The 13,483-nt window shown below is 54.4% G+C and overlaps 1 protein-coding gene across 1 annotated transcript in view; it reads right to left on the bottom strand.

Annotated features, from left to right (window-relative positions):
• Positions 1-4,667, bottom strand: part of LOC147020430 (glutathione S-transferase 3-like) — a 31,726-nt gene extending 27,059 nt beyond the window's left edge. The window contains exons 1-2 of the mRNA XM_085895741.1: positions 4,414-4,667; positions 4,210-4,312 (exon numbers count right to left, since the gene is read on the bottom strand). Coding sequence (XP_085751867.1) covers positions 4,210-4,296 — 87 coding nt within the window. The 5' untranslated portion in view covers positions 4,297-4,312; positions 4,414-4,667. The remainder of the gene's footprint in view (positions 1-4,209; positions 4,313-4,413) is intronic.
• Positions 4,668-13,483: the final 8,816 nt, after the last annotated feature.

Here is a 13,483-nt window from a genome sequence, read left to right as displayed (position 1 = left end):
CGGGTGAGGACGGAGCGTTGTGGACTTGGGGTGGGGTGAGGACGGAGCGTTGTGGACTTGGGGTCGGGTGAGGACGGAGCGTTGTGGACTTGGGGGCGGGTGAGGACGGAGCGTTGTGGACTTGGGGACGGGTGAGGACGGAGCGTTGTGGACTTGGGGTCGGGTGAGGACGGAGCGTTGTGGACTTGGGGTCGGGTGAGGACGGAGCGTTGTGGACTTGGGGTCGGGTGAGGACGGAGCGTTGTGGACTTGGGGTCGGGTGAGGACGGAGCGTTGTGGACTTGGGGTCGGGTGAGGACGGAGCGTTGTGGACTTGGGGTCGGGTGAGGACGGAGCGTTGTGGACTTGGGGTCGGGTGAGGACGGAGCGTTGTGGACTTGGGGTCGGGTGAGGACGGAGCGTTGTGGACTTGGGGTCGGGTGAGGACGGAGCGTTGTGGACTTGGGGTCGGGTGAGGACGGAGCGTTGTGGACTTGGGGTCGGGTGAGGACGGAGCGTTGTGGACTTGGGGTCGGGTGAGGACGGAGCGTTGTGGACTTGGGGTCGGGTGAGGACGGAGCGTTGTGGACTTGGGGTCGGGTGAGGACGGAGCGTTGTGGACTTGGGGTCGGGTGAGGACGGAGCGTTGTGGACTTGGGGTCGGGTGAGGAGGGAGCGTTGTGGACTTGGGGTCGGGTGAGGAGGGAGCGTTGTGGACTTGGGGTCGGGTGAGGAGGGAGCGTTGTGGACTTGGGGTCGGGTGAGGAGGGAGCGTTGTGGACTTGGGGTCGGGTGAGGAGGGAGCGTTGTGGACTTGGGGTCGGGTGAGGAGGGAGCGTTGTGGACTTGGGGTCGGGTGAGGAGGGAGCGTTGTGGACTTGGGGTCGGGTGAGGAGGGAGCGTTGTGGACTTGGGGTCGGGTGAGGAGGGAGCGTTGTGGACTTGGGGTCGGGTGAGGAGGGAGCGTTGTGGACTTGGGGTCGGGTGAGCAGGGAGCGTTGTGGACTTGGGGTCGGGTGAGGAGGGAGCGTTGTGGACTTGGGGTCGGGTGAGGAGGGTGCGTTGGGGACTTGGGGTGGGGTGAGGAGGGAGCGTTGTGGACTTGGGGTCGGGTGAGGAGGGAGCGTTGTGGACTTGGGGTCGGGTGAGGAGGGAGCGTTGAGGACTTGGGGTCGGGTGAGGAGGGAGCGTTGTGGACTTGGGGTCGGGTGAGGAGGGAGCGTTGTGGCCTTGGGGCCGGGTGAGGAGGGAGCGGTGTGGACTTTGGGGTCGGGTGAGGAGGGAGCGTTGTGGACTTTGGGGCCGGGTGAGGAGGGAGGGTTGTGGTCTTGGGGTCGGGTGAGGGGGGGTGTTCTGGACTTGGGGTTGGGTGAGGGGGCAGAGTTGGGAGAGGGGGAGTTGAGGCTTTGGCGAAGGGGTTGAGCACTTAGGGTTGCAACTGAGAGGTTGAAGAGTTGGTGGGGGGGGTGTTAAAGGAGAAAGGGGGAGTGGAGGACAGTTGGGTGGGGAGGGCCGAGAGGTGACAGAGTTGGGAGAGTGGGTTGAGGCTTTGGGGAGGGGTTGATGACTTGAAGTCACATTTTACATGACTGATTATACAGAATTTCAACATGGTTGTACTCAGGAAGGTTTTCATGGTGTTAAAAAATAATAACAATCATTAAGGAAAAATTTTTTTACAGCCTCCTTTGTTTTGGCTTGAGTGACGACGCAAATTGTCTTCGTAAATGCGTATCACGTGGTGCTATTCCTTCTGGTCATGGCTATTACAAGTGAAAACGTGACGTAATTAAATATGTCGATTCTCTGCATGAAAACCAGACATTGGAAACGATCACATGATTGTTTGAGCTGTTCGATTCACTCCCCTTCACTCCTGAAATGAATTAGCATCAAACTGCAACTTGTGCTCAGTCAGGGGTGAAAGGGCAGAAGAGGTACAAGTGGGAGTGGATGAAGGGATTGAGGGAATAGACCTGGGAGAATCTAGTATATATTAAAGAAAGATACACCCACATCTCTCACTTGTGAATGGAGGGAACAGCCAATCAGCTCTCACCCAATCGACGACACCCAGGTGGCCAGGATGCACGTGGTACAGGCATGAGCGCCTCATTGGTATGCATTGCTGTCTCCGCTATCGCTGATTCTCCAATAAGCGATGAAACCGGTTGCTGAGGGAAGTGTAGAGCATGGGGATTGTCATGTGTGTACTACGTGTTAACGTCTTTATGGTTGTTGAGGAACTCTGGAAAGGGTTGGAAACAGCGCTTAGCACTGACCTTGTGTACGTTTTCTTGGGTTGCTTTATGCAGCTACTTTGGCTCGAGGAGCACGGGAGGGGTCAATCATTATATATGTATGTTGTTACGAATTTACGCCCGCCGGCGTGCGATTGGCCACGTAACTCGAACGTCGCCCACCAGAACGGACAATTCAGTCGTGACCCTCCTTGGAACTATCGCCAGGAGCTAGTCACGTGTGGGTCTTTCGACCACACCACAATCGTGCCAATCGGCCACCCGCGCAGGATAGGGTTGTTCGCCAAACTTGACCTACCTAAGTACCTGCGCGGGTAGTTAACTGGGCGATCGTACCTTGCCGCTGGCCGGCCTAGGACATGAACCGCTTAAGCAGTCCGTTCCGTGCTTCAGTGATATCCGAGCGGTGTTATCGCCGGCCCCGACGGACGTGATTATTTACCGGGTGCTTACACCCTTCTAACAAATTCCTTCTGTGATGCAAGATGGAACTTTCAAACAAAGGAAAGGACGCAACAAAACAGGAAACAGTTCGACAAGTACATTTATTCCACACTCAGACAAGGCAAGCACGTATAACAGTCAAAGCAATGAAAGCCAGAATTACAACAGACTACAAGCAAAGGTTTATTTACATGCACTTAAACAGTTTTTACTTTACAAAACATGGTGCCACAACACGCATTCACACAAAAGCAAAGGAAAGACCCCATCAAAGGCAAGGGAGTCAGACTGGGCCCGCGGGCCTAATGCGCGTGGAACCTGGATGAGCGGCCAGGTCCACGAGACCGAAGGGTCCTACCCGCGCTCTCGTGGCAAGATGGCGGGCAAGCCGCAATGTCAGTGTAGCTGCGCCTGGCTTCGTGCCCCTGGCGTCGTCGGCGAGCTCTCTCCGGCGCTCCCCGTCTGCTTCGAGCTCCGTCGCCCGACTCGACTGTCCCGCTGACACTGCAGACTTTACTTCTTCTGCCGACACTCCGCCGCTGCCACTCCACTGCTCCCACTTGGTTCTCTGCCAATATACTGCGCACCTTGACTTCCACCGCGAGCTGCGCCGTGCTTGCTCCTATATAGCCCGGGGAGGGGCGTATATGTAAATTTCTGGATCACAGCGGGTTCGGAGGTAGGGCTACACTACCCGATGCTCAGCCATTGGGCGGATAAAAAGGGGGCGTGAAGCATTCCTGATCCACTTTTCGGGGCGAAAGGAACGCATTCACAGCCCATGGCCTGGCGTGTGGTAGAAAGGTGGAGGTGGTGGGAGTTTGGTTGTTGGCAGGTGCCGTTTGAGAATGGCGGTGAAGCGATGTTTGCGGGATGGAGTTGTGGAGGTAAAGAGGCGAAGGTGGTGGTGTTTGAGTTGTTGGGAGATTATTGGTCCAAAATAACGATAGAAAAAGAAAAACGGCCAACTCAATGGATCGCAGCCCGGTGAACACGGAAATTCCCTCGAAACAACGGTGGGGAAATCTAACTGCACAATTACTTATCGTCATAACCGATCTAAGGACCTTTAGGCCAAAAAAAAAAAGGTTGCATTGGCGTAACGGGTCACTGAAAAATAGGGTAGGTCGGTCAGGATCTTTTTTTTTTTTTTTCCTAATAAATCCCTCCCAAAATCTCCCCCGGCTCAAGTACCACCCTTTTTGTCGGCGGGTTCTGTCCGAAACACTTCCGGGTTTTTGCGATCGCGATCGCAATCAACAAGATACTTGAAAACGATAGCAAAACAACAAAAATAGCAATAAAATAGGGTCGGCAAAATTTTTCGATAGCAAAAAAACAAAAAAAAAAACGTAGGGTCGGCGGAATTTTTAGGGTCGGGCGGGTTACGCCAATGCAACATTTTTTTTTTTTTTGGCCTTATGGTGTATTGCAAATTTCCACAGCCGTAACAATATATACATACACTGTGCACGCACGCACACACACACACGTACACACACTGTTGTCAATAAACTGAACGAACCTCGATGCCTGCAGCAGCAAGTAACCAACGAATCGACTCCATGCGACCTCTGCCATTAAAGTAATAAATCTTCACTTTCCCGCTCATTTTCCCAGCTCGGCGCCTGCAAACCGAACACGAAACAAATCGTTTCCATCACAGGGATACGTACGACTAGTCACATCGAATTCCTTCACACACCTCGTTTCCTCACGTACACTTTACCTCACAGTTGTTCAAAGAAGTAAATAAGAGAACGGACGATCACGATTTGAGGCCACACCGGAGCAGTCAGGCTATCGAGTGCGTCGGAATGACATCTCCCTCTCTTTTATACGAGTTTGATTGTTAGGTCGTTGTTTGTGGGAAGGACTTGCACTGCTCCGCACAGCGGAAGTGTGTGAATGGGGGATGAGGGGGGGGGGAGAGTTTGGTAAATTCATTGGAAACGAAGCGACGAATGTTAGCTTCTTCTTCTTCTTCTTCTCTCTTCTTCATAATAGTGCATCTCGGTGGAATCTTCTTCACCGATCACGTCACTGTCGTCGTCGCGCGCTTGCAGCCGCGACAATCGTAAACCCAAGAGTAAACTGTGACCATTGTAAGTTATAATTTACATATTAATGGTTTAAATGGTTGGGTTAATGCGAGTCGGTTTTTATAAATCTGAACATGACGGAGTTTGGAGGTAAAAGGTGTCGATGTCGCTCGTCACAGCAGAGAGAGGGTGTTGTTTCGATTGAGGAAAGTCCAGTTTACTCCAGCTGGACATGTTGAAGGATTAATTATCAGACGCAGTTTTTAACATAATGGAGTGTTGTCAGGTGCTGACTGAGCTGGGGATGGGTAAAAATAATGAAAATGGGGATTACATGATGTGAGGGACAATCGTGGAGAGTGTCACACTCACACAGGAGAAGGGTCTGGGGGTGGTGGTAACAGACCCGGGAGGGGTGAGCACCTGACAGGACAATTGCAGACGTGGCAAGTTGGAGCTGTTGATGAACCGGTTGGTGGGAATTGAAAGCGGGTTTTTATTAGATGACGTCATTAAGCAGGTGACGTCATCTGACATGCGCCCTCGAAAATCGATCTTGCTCTTGAGAACTTGTGAGAAGATCCGGACAAATCTCACACTCTCACTATGCCTCTCCGAAAGGACTGTTTAGAAGCCCCCCCCCCCCATCTACTTTCTCAACAATCCTCTGGAAGAAGTCCTTTCTTTCAAGCTTCTGGGTCTCACTATCTGCCATGACCTTTCCTGGGAAAGCCACATTTCAAACCTCGCCTCCAAAGCCAGTCGCCGAGTGGGAATCCTCCGTCGTGCAAAGTCCTTCCTCGGCCCTCCTGAGCTCCTGACCACTTACAAAGCTTTCGTCCACAGTCTGATGGAGTACTGCTCTCCCCTCTGGGCTGGTGCTCCTTCCTCCCACCTTTTTCGGCTTCACGCTGTGGAAACCAAAGCATTTCAGATCATTGGCATCTCCTGCAATGAGGCTGATTCTTTGGGCCTCTCACTCTCTCATCGCAGGTTGGTCGGTGGTCTTTCTGTCTTCCACAGTCTCCTCTCTAACCTCGTCCCCCCTGCTCTCTCTGCGATTTGTCCCCACCACATTTCCGCAGGGCGCTCAAGGTCCGCCAACAACCCCCTTCTGCTAAAACTACCAAAATCACGAATCACTGCTCACCTTCACCCTTTCATTCCTCTTTTTTCCTGCCTTTGGAATAAACTCCCTCACTCTATTCATTCCCATTCTTCCCTCCAGGCCTTCAAAACAGCTGTTCACCACCACCTCTTATCATCCCCCATCCAAATCCTCGATCTTTTCTACCCCGATAATTCCCTGCTTTCCTTCCTGAAAGTTCCTGTAATGTCCATCTTCTATTCCCCATGTTCCCCGTCCCATCCATCTCCCTTCCACAGATCTCCTAATGTCTCTGTTCCCCACTGTTTTGTCCTTCCCACTCCCTCCCCTCCTGTTTCATGCCCCCCTTGATGTGCGTTGTGTGTTCGCTCTCACACGAGCCTCGACAAGCAATACAAAAAAAAAAAAAAATTCCTCTTGGGCATGACCGTCGAACGGCCAAATCGTGGCTAATCGTCTGCTCTTCTCATCAACGGTACAAACCTGGTGCTGGGCTTAAGATATTGTTACGGATTCGCGCCCGCCGGCGTGCGACGGCCACGTAACTCGAATCGCGGCACGTCGCCCACCGGACGGACAATCCAGTCGTGACCCTCTCGGACTAACGCCGGGAACCAGTCACGGGTGGACCTTTCGGTCTCACCGCGATCGAGCCAATCGGCCCCCGCGTGGGATAGGGTTGCTCGCCAAATTCGACCTACCTAAGTACCCACACGGAGGGTAGACCGGGCGATCGCACCTCGCCGCAGGTCGACTTCGGACACGGGCCACTTAAGCGACCCGTTCCGTACTATCGGGATAACCGAGCGGTGTTATCGTCGGCCTCGACGGTTCGATTAATTATCGGGCGTATTCAGCCCACTACCAACCCTTTACGTGAAGTAAGATGGGGATTCAATAGAGGAAAAGACGAAGCGAAGCGGGAGAACAGTTCAATAATAAAGCACATTTATTCGCGATGAACGGAAAGCACACATATACAATTCCACCAAAAGCACATAGAAAAGAAGAGAAACACAATGCAATTTTACACAAAAAGCAAATGTAAAAGCGAAGACACAATGCAGAGCTAATACCGACTACCGAGCACACGGCAACACTTATACAATTCTACTTCACAGACGGCGCCGACAACACATACCCAAAACCAAGAAAAAGAACACCCTCAAGGATGAAGCGGGCCTGAGGCCGAGACCGGGTCGGGCCTACCCGTCTGGTGATGAGACGCGAAGCGGCGATGGTGCCCCAACTCCGCGGGCCTCGCGGACAGTGTCTGGTAGGGGGTGGGAAGGGACCCCTTGGTCGCACTATCTCAGCGCGGGGGGAAACAGGAGGGGGTTGCTGATGCTTGGGGAAAGGAGGATTTTTACTCTGTCTCGGGTCCCGCGACGAGCGTCTCCACCTCGACCAGGTCGCGTCGTCGGCCTCCCTGGTGTGCAGCTCCCGGCACCGACACGAGCACCCCCTCGTCCGCCCTCGCCGCCGCCGCCTCTCCACAGCTCCGTCCTCTTCGCTCCGACTCCAACTCTGAACTCTTCCTCCTGCGAACTCCTTCCAACGCACACGACGACGACGACACTTGATTTTTTAACTGACTCGACTGACGAACGCGGTCGCTTATATAAGCCTCGTGGCTTCGCCTTTGACCCCCTGCCTTCGACCTTTCACCTCGCTCCTCATTGGCCCGAGAAAAAGTGGGCGTGAATGCATTTTGATCCATGAATTTGCATATAGCGACCGCCCTCCAACGCCCTGGAGGCGGGGCCAAATCACCCCTCGCTCACCGATTGGACGGAACAAAAGTGGGCGTGTGTCGTTTTTGATCCGTTTTTGGAGCGGAAAATCCGTGGTTTTGTACACGCTGTTCGGCGCGCGCCCTGCACGAGTCCAATACCGGTACCCACAAGCGGCGCAAGAACAGTGGCGATGCGACGGTTGCGAGGTATGACGGGAAAGGTCGTTGCTGTTGTGGTGAAGCGGCGTTGTGGTGGGTGGTTGATGTTGTGACGACTGTTGAGACGCGGTTGGCGGTGGTAACAATGGCGGTTGGTCCAAAATAAAGATAGTAAAAGAAAAACGGCTATCCTGAAGAGTCGCAGCACGCATGAATGACATTTATTCCCACTAGACAACGGGTTTGGGCCTAACTACACATATACTTACGGAGATATCTCACCTAAGGGACCTGAATGGTGGTGTGCGAATTTGGTCAACCACAACACTACCCCCTCCCCTTTTTACAGACTCGTCCCGAGTCGTCAAATTTTCATGTGCCATCAGGTGTAGTTTTCCCCTAGTACATTTTACCTACGGATCCCTGAGTGCGACATTCATGGTATTCGTGTCCCCAAAATAAATAACCTGAGGGCTGCGTAACTACCTAAACAAACTCACTCACACGGACGACTTAAATAAAATTGCCGGCGCTAGGACAGACATGCCGGGGGCGCACTCATGTTTACAGTACATCTTAACCTTAACTTACAAATTTTACACTAAACCATGGCCCAGGATCAATGAACTCTGCAAAAGAAAAGCAGTTAGCAGGGAGCCAGGCTGCTCGCATGCAGTCTCTGACTCAAACAATGCAGGTGACAGGGAACGTGGCTGGCTGCTCACACGCAGTCCAAGGACTTCCCTTTTTAACTGAACGCAGTGAACCACAACGGTGCATGGTCTGCACAAACGTAGTCTCCGTGCCAGCTCAAGTGGCACACGCAATGAACACAACGGATGGATGGATGGACACAAACACGGTGCACGGGCCGCCACTGCAGGCCCGTGTTGTAGCTGCCAACAGGGCAGTTCTTGCAGCTTGCAAACTGTTGCCTTGTGGATCCTGGCGCACATGGAAATGAACAGGGGGGGGGGGGTGGGCAAAGCAAAAATTGAACGGGGCTGGTGAACAGGGGCAGTGGGCATGGCATGGCAAAGGTAGCAGGCAAACACAGCCCGCAGAAGAAGGCCGCTGCAGGCAAACACAGCCGGCAGATGAACTGGCCGGCACAGGCCTTGCAGAAAAACAGCCAGCAGATGAACTGGCCGGCACAGGCCTTGCAGCAACACAACAGCTGCCGATGCAGTGGGCCGGCACAGGCCTTGAAGAAAAAACAGCCAGCTGGCAGATGAAGTGGGCCGGCACAGGCCTTGCAGCACAGCAGCTGCAGACGATCCAGCCGGCACAGGCCTCGCAGCAAAACAACAGCTGCCGATGAAGTTGGCCGGCACAGGCCTTGAAGAAAAACAGCCAGCCGATGAAGCTGGCCAGCCTTTGCCGTTCAGTGGAGGTTGGTGGAGGGAGTGTGGTGGTGCTGGCCACTTGGAAGGCGGGCTCGGACCTACCTACCTGTCTCCCTCCCACCTATCGCCTTTGCCTGTCACTGTTCATACCCACTCCCTTAATTTGTCAAACCCCAATTTAGCCCCAACTTATTTTTTTTTTGTTGTTTTTATTTTTACTTCCCCACTATAAATCGTCCCCTAACCCCCTTTATCGTCCTTGTTCGGCTAACCTATCCTGTCACCTAGCATACTCCCAACCCCTACGTTCCCTTCCCGGAGGGGAATAAGGGAGAGCTAGCGTCCTTTGTCGAGGCCCAACGAAGCCTCAGAATGGCCTCCCCAGAGTTCAGCGATCTATAACCAAAGTGGGTCCAGCGGCCCACAACGAGAGCGAGGGGATGGATGGTGCGGAGGGGTACATCTCCTAATCTACCCTAACCATTTAACTGCTAAACTACCCCGGGGCTTTCAACAAGCGCCTCTCGCTTAAACTATTGGTTCTAACAACCCAGATTCCCGTCGCCTGTGTTGGTGTCCTCACAATTTCGGGCCTCGCCCCCCAATTTTCTCTCCGTGCCCTCACACGGTCTCCTGGCTGGGACACGTGGCTCCCTTTGGCAGGCACGACCCTCTGCCGAATCTCCCGCTATGGCACCCCCGGGCACTACACTGCCTCCGAGCCTACCAGCTCCCTAACACCGGGGAGTGCCCCCCATGGCACCTCCCCTGAAACGCACACGTGGCAGGCTGGCTTCCCAGGCCCCTTTCCGAGGGTCACCCTTGCCCACAACACTGCCCACGCGGCTAATGGCGCCCCGGGCCCCCGCACCAAGCAGGCGCACCCGTGCCCACTACGCTATCCCGGCCCCCCATGGGCCCATGGCCTACCGCGGCCGACTAGCCTGGTGCCCGGGGTACCCACTCAGCGATACTCACCTTTCGCAGCCACGCTCCCAAGCCCGTCAACAGGGCTCCTGCACCCCTCCAAATGGGTTTCGAGCCTACATTCCCACCAACAGCAAAACGACCTCCATTTTTCAATTTGACTAACCCAGCTAACTCACTTTACTCTGACCCCGGGGTCCCTTGGGCGGGAGTCACTCCTCCCCCCAATCACTCATCGCACCATGCATTCCCCATTCGCTCCACTCACACAGACCCGCTGGCCTCACTCACTCACCAACAACTCTTCAACACACACACCACTGAACTCTGCCATCCTTCGAACTACCTCCCCTAACTAACTCGTGCTCCCACGTCATCCCTTACACTACAGCACGTTCCTTTTAACACTACGTAGCTAAACTACGTCCCCGCTACACATCCACAAGTCTGTCACTGTTCTCAAATGTCCCAAATAACTTTTATTTCCCCACCTAAAGCTCATCTAAATCCCTCTAACTAATCCATTCCACGGACTCCATGAGGACTTACCCCTGCCCCATGAAGTCGGTCTAACTAAGCTAACCCTTCCCCCTAACTAGTTTCCATCCTGTGCCAAGGTTTCAAGGGGGTCTTCCACCCCTTGCCCAGGAATCCTGCGCACCCGAAAGTGAGGCTTGTTTTTTATTTTTATTTTTTCCATGCGCAGCACCAGCGCACTTTGCACCTGCCCGTGACGTCATGCAGCTGCACGTGTTCCTCGTCCCTCCTGGGACGGTACTATTCGGCAGGGATACCCCTCCTGCCGGATTCCAACCCCACGTGCAGCCATGGCGTCACCGTGCGCATAAAAAAAAAACACAAGCCCCACGTCTCGAGAGGTTCCCCACGCGAACACATGTGCTTTGCCCGTTGGAGCTTAACACACACAATCGCGTGGAGAACCCGTCCGGTCCAAATCCGAAATCCTGCCTAAACTTTGTCCGTCCGCGGGATCGGCAAATCCACCGCGTGCGTTTCCGGACCGGGACTTCACTCTCGCAAGCGAGCACGTGGCGGTCTCGTGCGTTGCACAGCACGGACCTCGTGCTCACTGCTGGGTGAACCCGGCACGGTCCCCGAAACAGCTACAGCCGCTACTCGGCTTTCTTTCCTCACATGTCTCCGTCGTCGTCGCCATTCAACCCACGCACACCTGCGTGTTACGACGCTCACACTCCATTCCATTACATTCACACCGGGAGACGCGGCTGCGTGCTCCCGCATGCCAACCGACATCTCCCTCACATACCGCTCTCTCACACACACGGTCTCCCTTGCATTCGGCCGTTCACTCACGCGTGCCTCACTACTCACACAAACCATATCACTCACACACGCGGGGGCACTCAACCGCGGTGCCTCATCCACACACCGTGCCTCACTCATACACGCGGGGGCACTCAACCGCGGTGCCTCATCCACACTGGCCGTTTCATCCACACACACGGCCTCACTCACACACGGTGCCTCACCCACACACGCGGGGGCACTCACCCGCGGTGCCTCATCCACACACGGCGTGCTGGGAAGCACGTACCCTGGCACCATCGCCACCACACCACTCACACACGGGGTCGCTTCCACACACGGGGACGCACTCACGCCTTGCACCACACACACAGGGACAACTACACTGGGGATTCGTGTCCCCACAAGGGTCTCCGGGGCCTCTATACCCCCCAAGCTCTCCGTGCACCTGTCCACAGCACTCGTCCCCTCAACCTCGCAAAGCACGACCGAACTCACCTGGTCGTGACTCACCTCAAGGGGGCATACTCCCTCCCCTCGTTCCTGGAGGAGGCCATCCAGGTGCTCGCACTGGGTCCCGACCCAGTCCGCCAGCTCACCCCCATTATCCTCCACTACCTCCGTGTGTGTGTGTGCGTCACTTACCCAGTCTTCATCGTGCAGTCTCTCCTCTATTTTTTCTGTTTTCCCGTGTCTCTATACATTTATAAGTTTCTGTTGTCGTCACCTCGTGTCTCGTCTCACACGTTTTGGTCTCCCCATTTAATTTTTCCCTTTTGGTCATCGTTGATTCTTCTGTCACGACCCTCGCCCAACACGCCCCCCGAATTATTTTTTTACCCGCCTCCACCGCGGGCCTGTCAGCCGTTGCACCCCCTTCCAGCTCGTTTGCTCCCACACGTGGAGTTGCCATTTTTATCTCCCTGGTCACGGCCTTCATGCCCGCCTGCAGGCATCGGCCCATGTTCTGCGTCTCCCCCCGGAGCTTTTTCGTTTCTTCCTTCATGTTTGTTTCCATTTTAGTTTTCATGCGTTTTATTTCGTTTATAAATTCATTTGCGTTTGTATCCATCCTCGTTTTCACTTCGTCCATTTGCTTGTTCATGTTCGCTGTCATCTTCGCTGTCATTTCCGCCAGCATGGCGCATAGCTGGGCCATGTCGGGTGCGCTTGGGTGAGTCGTTTCGGCAGGGATCGGGGAAGGGTTCTGGTGGTGAGGGGGAGGGGAGGTGTCATACACCGCGGCCGCTGCCGCACCTATTTCGGGCTCTGGGTTCAGTTGGACGAGTTCATGTCCCTGCACGGGCATTCCATCCTGGGCCATGGATCCTACACATTCTACATCCGTTTCTAATATCCCCGGCTCCCGCTCGCCTTGAGACGCCATCTTGCTTCTCGTGAAGGGTTAATTTCGCTCGCTCGTAATTTGGAGGGAATCGGGGGTCGCTTCTCACCCCTGGACCGATTCCCGTGAATTTAGCCGGAGACAGGAGAGCCCGTTTTCCTGTTCTCCGATACCAGTGCCGCGAGGAGGGCGATGGATTTGTATCGCACGACCTGACACCAGTGTTACGGATTCGCGCCCGCCGGCGTGCGACGGCCACGTAACTCGAATCGCGGCACGTCGCCCACCGGACGGACAATCCAGTCGTGACCCTCTCGGACTAACGCCGGGAACCAGTCACGGGTGGACCTTTCGGTCTCACCGCGATCGAGCCAATCGGCCCCCGCGTGGGATAGGGTTGCTCGCCAAATTCGACCTACCTAAGTACCCACACGGAGGGTAGACCGGGCGATCGCACCTTGTCGCAGGTCGACTTCGGACACGGGCCACTTAAGCGATCCGTTCCGTACTATCGGGATAACCGAGCGGTGTTATCGTCGGCCTCGACGGTTCGATTAATTATCGGGCGTATTCAGCCCACTACCAACCCTTTACGTGAAGTAAGATGGGGATTCAATAGAGGAAAAGACGAAGCGAAGCGGGAGAACAGTTCAATAATAAAGCACATTTATTCGCGATGAACGGAAAGCACACATATACAATTCCACCAAAAGCACATAGAAAAGAAGAGAAACACAATGCAATTTTACACAAAAAGCAAATGTAAAAGCGAAGACACAATGCAGAGCTAATACCGACTACCGAGCACACGGCAACACTTATACAATTCTACTTCACAGACGGCGCCGAC

Source organism: Eptatretus burgeri, chromosome 9 (assembly GCF_056783735.1).
Source record: "Eptatretus burgeri isolate ZD-2024b chromosome 9, Ebu_testis_v1, whole genome shotgun sequence".
NCBI lineage: Eukaryota > Metazoa > Chordata > Myxini > Myxiniformes > Myxinidae > Eptatretus > Eptatretus burgeri.
This window is presented reverse-complemented; position numbering and strand designations above follow the sequence as displayed.